General features: G+C 26.5%; 1 protein-coding gene across 1 annotated transcript in view; it reads left to right on the top strand.

The window, feature by feature from the left end:
* The window catches only part of LOC130666660 (dynein beta chain, ciliary-like), a 41,529-nt gene extending 34,674 nt beyond the window's left edge, over positions 1-6,855 (top strand). The window contains exons 46-50 of the mRNA XM_057467848.1: positions 518-724; positions 1,041-1,374; positions 2,739-3,025; positions 4,601-4,774; positions 6,412-6,855. Coding sequence (XP_057323831.1) covers positions 518-724; positions 1,041-1,374; positions 2,739-3,025; positions 4,601-4,774; positions 6,412-6,855 — 1,446 coding nt within the window. The remainder of the gene's footprint in view (positions 1-517; positions 725-1,040; positions 1,375-2,738; positions 3,026-4,600; positions 4,775-6,411) is intronic.
* Positions 6,856-9,178: the final 2,323 nt, after the last annotated feature.

Genomic DNA, 9,178 nt, shown 5'->3' on the forward strand with positions numbered 1-9,178 from the left:
ACTGTGTTACAATTAAAGCCCACGCGCGCCGCCATCTTGGTCCCTGACTTTAGTTAAATAAATTGATTTTTTAATAAGTTAACATTGACTTTTTACTAATTAACTAAGTCAGTCACATAAAAAATACTATCAGCTAACTTTCTGACAGTTTTTAAGTTTACTATCTAAAAAAAAACAAATGGAATAGAAAAAATAAAATTTTTTGTTACAACTGCGCACCTCTCCCGTACTGGCCACAAATGGTACTTCTACCCGAGGTCTACTGATTAAAGTAGATCTAAGTTCTGAAAAAATCTGATCTTCGTAGATCTAAATTATTTTTTCTCGGCAACTGACAGCAATATTTAGCTTCTTTTTAAACAGAAAATGATAATTAATTTTTAAAATTAGCGGGACACCTCAGAATATAGAAAAAAAAATTTTTTTTTTGTTTATCACTCAACCTTAAATGTATATACATATCAAAGAAGGCGTTTTATTAATATTTATTGATTGTTTATAAATATTAATAATCTAGGGAATTTTAGAGTCTGCTATAAAGATAACAAACGAACCGCCAACAGGAATGCATGCGAATATTCATAAAGCACTGGATAATTTTAATCAAGAAACTCTTGACTCATGCACTAAAGAATCTGAATTCAAAGGAATTTTATTCGCACTTTGTTATTTTCATGCCGTCGTTGCTGAAAGAAGAAAATTTGGATCCCAAGGATGGAACAGAGTTAATATTAAATTTTTTAAATTTTACTTTTATTTAATTACCCAACTAAATTATTTATTAACTAACTACCCAACTCACTAATTACCCAAAGCTTTGACCCATTCAATTAATCATAGACCAAATTATATTTTAATCCAATTAAAAGTTTAATTATTTATCTGACGATTTCTACTAATCAGTAAATTCATCATTTAATTAATTCATGCTCATAATTATCATACTGTTAATTACTTATAAATAATTACTGCAAACTTCTGTCGATGACTTTTCATTGGAATTATTTATTGCATCAGATTTTATTTAAATTTAATTACAGATATATCCATTCAATGTCGGCGATTTAACAATCAGCATATCGGTACTGATTAATTACCTCGAAAATAATCTTAAAGTACCATGGGAAGATTTACGTTATCTAGTTGGGGAAATAATGTACGGCGGACATATCACTGATGACTGGGATCGTCGATTATGTCGGACATATTTATATGAATATTTACAACCAGATTTAATTGACGGTGATTTAAATTTAGCGCCCGGATTTATTGCACCGCCTAATAGTGATTACGATAGTTATCATCAATATATTGACAATTATTTACCTCCCGAAAGCCCGATACTTTATGGGCTCCATCCAAATGCTGAAATTGGTAACTTATTCAAAATATTAACAACTATTAATTGCACAACTCAATTGCGAAGCAATAAGATACTCAAGTAACACAGAGACAACTTTAAGATGTCTTTTGAAAAGATCCCAGATAGCAAAATGACGTCTTGATGAGTTCTAAGTGAGTTCCTCCTATTTATGATTTGGACATCTTATCAACATCTTAAAGAAGTTCTTAAGATGTCGAATGAACCAGCTAGCGAACTCAGTAAGACGTCTTTAAAAAGAGTTATCAAAGAGTTCTTTTTCCTGACTTCGCAAATAAGACTTCAGTATGAACTTACCATGACGTCTTAAGGAGCTCCTAATTTTGACTTCATAAAGAAGTTAAAATTAGGAGCTCCTTAAAGACGACATGGTAAATTCATACTGAAGTCTTATTTGCGAAGTCGGAAAAAAGAACTCTTTGATAACTCTTTTTAAAGACGTCTTACTGAGTTCGCTAGGTGACTCATTCGACATCTTGAGATCTTCTTAAAGACTTCTTTAATATGTTGATAAGACGTCAAAATCATAAATAGGAATTCATTCAGAACTCATCAAGACGTCATTCTACTAGCTGGGTTGGTGCCTTATTGATATGTCAAAAACCAGCCTAAAAACTTCTATCTTATAGATGTCACAAAGGCATGTTTGCTACTTGGGAATTTATGAATAAAATGAACAAAATTTCACATTATTTAACATTATTTAAATTTAACAAAAGTTCACATTATTGAAAAAAAAAAATGTTAAAAAACTTTAATGTCAGTATGTACGGATCCCGCTTAGAAAATCTCATAGAATCCAATAGATTCTCATAAATTCCTATAGAAATTTTATAAGAATGAATGAGTTCTATAAGAAGCGCTATAGGGTCTTATACATACAGCTATAAGAATCTATCGGATTTTTAAAGCAGGAAATGTTAGTAAATAAAATAATCTAAAAAAATTCACAACTGATTAATTTAATTAATCTTTTATTACATTTGAATTCTCAAATAGAAGAATCCTTTTGAAAATCACCATCCAAATCCTTTTAGTTTAATTATATTTAATAAAATTTAAAGCTGGCAATTCATGAAAAAATTTAGCTGTCATTTTTTTTTATCATTAATATTTTTTACTTATGCACGTTTTAATTTTCCTAATTTTTTAATTTTACGATAGCAGCTTTAAATTTGTGTAGTGAATGTGTTACAAGGTCGCGGGTTTGATTCCATTCCGATGTATTTGAAAATCAAAGTTTTTTTTTTATTAATTTGCATAAATCTCGAATTAAATGAATTTACAATGAATATGAATATGTTTTAAATATTCAAAGAATACTGTTGTTATTCAGTTAATTTGTTTTCTGTAACAGGCTTTCTAACGGCCACTGCAGAAAATTTATTCAAAGTAGTCTTAGAAATGCAACCAAAAGACTCAGGTGAAGTCCAAGGATCTGGGTCATCGCGGGAAGAAAAATTGCGCGGTATCATTGAAGATATTCTTGATAAATTACCTGAGGAATTTAATACTACTGACTTAATGAGTAAAGTCGAAGATCGTACGCCATTTGTAATAGTTGCGTTCCAGGAGTGCGAAAGAATGAATATTTTATGCGATGAACTTCGCCGTTCACTTAAAGAATTAGAACTTGGACTGAAAGTAATTTGTTTAATTTATTACTTATTAGCTTTTTTTTTTTAAAAAAAATTTTTTATCAATAATTACACTCAGAAAATTAAATAATAGGAATTACTATCTAGTTATGGTAAAATTTTTGACCATCAGTCCGATAGTAGTGAATATTATCTAGATGATTGTATAAATCATCTAGACTGTAATATTCACCATATTTATAATAATTGTTACAATCCTGTGTGTTAACTAGAGTTAATAATTATTATTATTATTATTATTATTATTATTATTATTATTATAAATAGTTATATTTATAATCCAGATGGTAACAGTTACCATTAGAAATTATAATTGTTACCATCCTGATAGTAACTGTTACGAAATTTATGACAGATGAAAATTTATCATCCTGATGGTAAATATTACCATCCTGATAGTACCTGATAGTACTAAATATTACCATCCTGTTATCATTCCGATAGAAAAAGATTTTATACAATTGTATAAAATTATATATAAATTGGAAAGAAGAAATGGCCCGATCCAATTGTATACAATCGTACATAATTATATCTAATTGTATACAATCATACACAATTGTATACCAATTGTATACAAATATATACATTTGTATATAATCACATAATGTTTTCGTATAGATTATATATAATTATATACAATTATATATAATTATATATAATTATATACAATTCTATATAATTGTATACAAATACATACATTTGTATACAATTCATATATAACTGTATACAGTTATATAAAATCTTTTTTCATCGGGATCCTAATGGTAACTGTTACGAAATTTATTGCAGAAGTTATCATCCAATAATTATTAACTCAATTAAAAAAAATTATAACACTGACTATTTTTGGATTGAAAAACATTCCAATCATTCTAGATGATTAAAATTAAAAATTTAGCATATAATAAACACAATTATATAATTTTCTGAGTATAGAGTATACTAGTACTCGTTCTGGACACTCGAAAAAATTTCTGAATTTTCTATTGAAGAATATTTTGGCTACAATATTTATTTAATTATAGTCAAGCCCTAGTATATTTAAGCCAATTTGAATTTAAAATATTATTGGGGGTAATAAAAAAAAAAGTATATGCAGTTTCTTAGAGTTTAGGGTCCGTTATGTTCTTCCGAGGACGTTCTTTATTATTATTAAGCTCTTCTGGCCTTAAAAATCAGAGGAAACAAAAAAATTTTTAAATATTTTGGGATTATTTTGAGATAAAAATTTTTTTTTGATAACAATTTTGATTAAAAAATTTAAATATCCTTTATTATGAATAAAAATGAATACATATGAATATTACATACATACTTTATAATAACAATAGCTCATTAAAACAATGTAAAATATATAATTTGCATAAATATTAAATTTATATAAATAATTTAATCATAATTACATTTAATAAAGCAGAAATTCAATTTAAATTAAATATTCGCTATTTATTTTGTATCAATTCGGGAGCAGGGATTTATATTTTGTGATAAAAATAAAAATATATTTAAAATTAATAATTAACGTAATTATTAAAATTTTTATTAAATTGTAATTTAGGGTGAATTAACAATAAATGCAGAGATGGAAGATTTACAAAATTATTTACTCATGGATTTTGTACCGCCGTCATGGACAGTACGCGCATACCCATCAACACTTGGGCTCACTAATTGGTTCGCTGATATGTTAAACAGAATCACCGAATTATCCAATTGGACTGCGGACTTTTTAGTACATATATAATAATACATGAATAATATATCAATATTAAGGGCATTTTCAGACATTGCTCCCTACTTTTTTTTTTTTTTAATTATTCAATGACTCAACTGTCTCGGTAAAATGGGAACTATGCTTCAATTATTTTTTAATTAATTAATAAAATTTTAACAAAGTTACACTGTAAAAAATCCGGAATGAATCCGGATTGAAATTAAATCCGAATTCACTCCGCCACTCGGAGTTCCGGAGTTTTAAAAAAAATCACTCTGCATGCGGAGTGAATTGGGAGTTTTTTTTTAGCGGAGTAATCTCGGAGTGATGCAGATTTTATTTCACTCCGGTCCGGAGTTTTAACATTTAAATTAATTTATATTAAACTGTTTAACAGCGTGTGTTTGGGCGTGTGTGCGTATCGGTTGATCAGTACTGTAATACGCGAATTTTTATTTCGATTTTACTTAGTGGAGTTTTATTTTATTAATAATATTTTTAAAACTCCCCTCCGGAGTGAATTTCACTTCGTAGGGAGTGAATAATTAAAAATTCATTCACTCCGGATTTAATCCGCGAATTTTTTACAGTCTACGACCGCAGTAGAAAGTAATTCAAAATTTTTAAAAAAGTGGGGGACATTGTCCGAGAATATTCCTAAGAGTTTCGGAAAATTGAGGGGAATTCTCTGAGAATGCCTTCAATAAACGATACTAAAGTTGGCCGAAGTCTAATAATTTTTTGATTTTTTAAAAAATGAGAAATCACAAAAAATTAAGTTCACTTTTCGTTGACATTTAAAGCCCTCTAACTTTTTTTTCATTCTTTCGACGTATATATGATATCAGATACTTTTTGTAGAGAATTGAATTTCCTACAAGAACGTGCTCGTCGAAATTTGAAAAAAAATTTTTTTGATAGCATAAAAATGAAAAATAATAAAAAAAAGTTTAACACAGGAAACTGAATTTTTGTTCATCTTTGAAGCCCTGTAACTTTTTCCCAGTTCGTTTGACGTACATAATGCACCAGCACTTTTTTGTAGAGAATTTAATTTCCTACGAAATCATACTAGGCAGATTTAAAAAAAAAGAATTTCATAGTCTTAATAACGAAAAACTAAAATAAAAAATTTTCGCGTGTATTTTAAATGGGAAAGGGACCCCCCTTTGTGATAGCTCAATTTTAAAGATATATGGCTGAAATTTGGTGAGGATTTTTTTTATAACATAAAGTAACTTTTGAGCCCATAAGACGTTGAAAAAAAAAATATTTGTTTTTTTTTTGGGACACCCTAATGTGCATATTTTTATTTTTTATTTTTTTTTAACTGATTTCTTGAAAAAAAAAATCTGAAAATTTTTGATTGTCTGTTAACTTCAGGATCATTAAATAAAATGGGTGAGAATGTACTAGACATGAGACAATTTATAAATTTGAATTAAATAAATAAATGAATTAAAATAATGAAATTTAAAAAAATGCGCATACAGATTTTGAATTTATCTATACATGCTTTTTTAAATTTTTACTCCACTTTCATTTTATTCATTGTTTCTGAAATTAAAAAAATGCACAATTGTCTGCTACATCCACATTAAATAAAATACAATGCCAACATATCAGTAACGAAAAAAAATATTTATAATTTTTAGCTGCCGTCATCAGTATGGTTGGGAGGTTTGTTCAATCCCCAGTCATTTCTAACAGCAATAATGCAGCAAACAGCCAGAAAAAATGAGTGGCCATTAGACAACATGTGTCTACACTGTGACGTTATGAAGAAAAGTAGAGAAGAAATAGCATCAGCACCCCGGGAAGGTGCTTACATCAACGGCCTGTATATGGAAGGCGCCCAGTGGGACACTCAATCAAATGGAATTATTGACGCGCGGTTAAAAGATTTGTACCCGCAGATGCCCGTTATCTACATAAAGGCAATTACTCAGGACAAACAAGATGTTAAAAATATTTACGAGTGTCCCGTTTACAAAACTAAATCACGCGGGCCCACTTACGTCTGGACTTTTAATTTGAAAAGCAAAGACAAGCCGGCAAAGTGGACGCTTGCTGGCGTCGCTATTTTATTACAAATTTAAATGTATAAATTATTGAATAAAAAATATTATTTATTAAATTTCGTGGTTATTATTAATATATATTTATTTATTTATTATATTCTACATGCATATTACACAAAGAAATCATATGTCGTCAGTATTTATGTGCAAAAATATAATTTTATTTAAATCAATAATAATAAAATTATGATGTATAAGTAATTAAATTATTTAGGAATGTGAAAATAATAGTAGTAATTAGCTTTCTTTTTTAAAGTCATTAAATGTATCAAGCCATAGAAGTTATATATTTTTTTGACTTATAGTAAAACAAAAATTTAACTAGAAATTTTTATCAGTTTAAATAATAAAATAATTATTTAATATTACTAATTAATAAATTACATTAAAAAATTTTTGAATTACAATTTAATTCAAATGTCATAAATAGGACCAGGATTTTTGCTTCCATTTAAAAATAACAATTAATAGTCAATGGTGTCAAATTTTGGAATTACAGTGGAAATATTGGCCGTATGAAAAAATTTTTCAAATAAAAGTTGTAGGAAATTTCATTTTCTAGAAAAAATGTCTCTTATGATTTTTTTATACAACCAATATTTTCACCGTAATTTCAAAATTAAGATTTTCATAATCAATGAAAATTTGAATAATTTATTATGAATCTTAATTTTGGAATTACAATGAAAATATTGGTCGTATAAAAAAATCATGGAGACATTTTTTTTATAAAATTAAATTTCCTACAACTTTTGTTTCAAAAGTTTTTTTATAAGACCAATATTTTCGCCGTAATATTAAACTTTTAAACCATTCATTTTCAAGTTAAGGCAAAAATTTTGTCCCTAGTCATAAATTTCTTAATTGACAATAATTATTAATGTAATTTATTAATTAATAATTGATAAATTATTTTTAATTAAACTTAAAAAAAATTATCGTCAGTTTTTTAGTCCCATGAAAATAAAAATATATATTTTTATTAAATTATAATCACTATATATTTGCGCAAGCATTTTTATTTATATACTTAAGCACCCATTCATTATCAATAAAAAAAAAAAAAACATATACTCCATTAAATTTAAATCTATTTACAAATTTATTATGAGCGACAGAGGTCTGACGAAACATTTACAATGGATGCGATTGTTTACTTAAAACTCTCGTTAGTACGTGATGAAAAAAAATTAATAATTGTCATTATAATCATAATCATAATTCATATAATCAAATTAATAATTACTGTTAGTATTTATAATTAGACGCAGTCTTAATGCTTAGTGCACACAAAGCCTTGATACACATTATTATATTTATTCCTTAAAATATAATATTCTATATAGTTAACTACTCTCTCTCTCTCCCTCTTAATTATTTTTTTTTAATCATCTTAAAGACATTCTCAGACAGTGCCTCCACTTTTCAAAAATTTTCAATTGTCTACTAACTTCAGGATCATGAGTGTGAATGTAGCAGACATCAGACAAGTTTAAGGGCCAGTTTTTCAAACCGAGTTTATTTTTATCCGGGTTTTAATTAATATTGCTAGTATATCTACATATTAATAATATATAGATATATCAGCAATGATAATTAAACCCAAATTAAAAATAAACCTGGTTTGAAAAACTGGCTCTAAAATTATAAGTAAACAGAGTAAATAATTTTGAAAATAATATTTATAAAAAATGCACTTATTAATTTCAAAATTTTTTTAATGCGAATTTTTAAAAAATTTTATTTTATTAATTATTTACTCTATTCAATAGTAATTTTAAATTTGTCTCTGCTACATTCACACTCATTTAGGATCATATATTTTGCTGAAAATTATTTTTCAAATTTCGATTAACTCCCGATCGATTTCAATTGTAATTTTTTTTAAATCTATCTCAGCAAAATTGTCTTTTCTTCAATTAATGCTTCAACTTTTTTTTAAAATTAACTAATAAAATTTTTATATACTTATGACTGTCCCCTTATGAATGCCCTTAAAAAAAAAAATATACTAATCCCTCTTTTGTCAAAATAATTTTTAAAATTACCTTGAAATTACACTGGACATCAATTATTTTTTATTACTCTTAAATATCTAATTCTTATAGTACAAATTTATACTATTAACTAATTCTTATAAAATGTATGTGAAACATTAACAATTAAATTTTATCACTTAGTTTTTTTTTCTAAAAAAAAAAACAATTCATTCCTTCATTCAAAAAAAAAATTATTTACACGTCATCAATTAATTATTTACTTAATTAATTTATAATAATAATAGCAGTAAATATTATTATTAAAAAAAAAATTCAAAATCTTTTTTTTACAATCATTAATT

The sequence above is a fragment of the Microplitis mediator genome, chromosome 4 (assembly GCF_029852145.1).
Source record: "Microplitis mediator isolate UGA2020A chromosome 4, iyMicMedi2.1, whole genome shotgun sequence".
Taxonomy (NCBI): domain Eukaryota; kingdom Metazoa; phylum Arthropoda; class Insecta; order Hymenoptera; family Braconidae; genus Microplitis; species Microplitis mediator.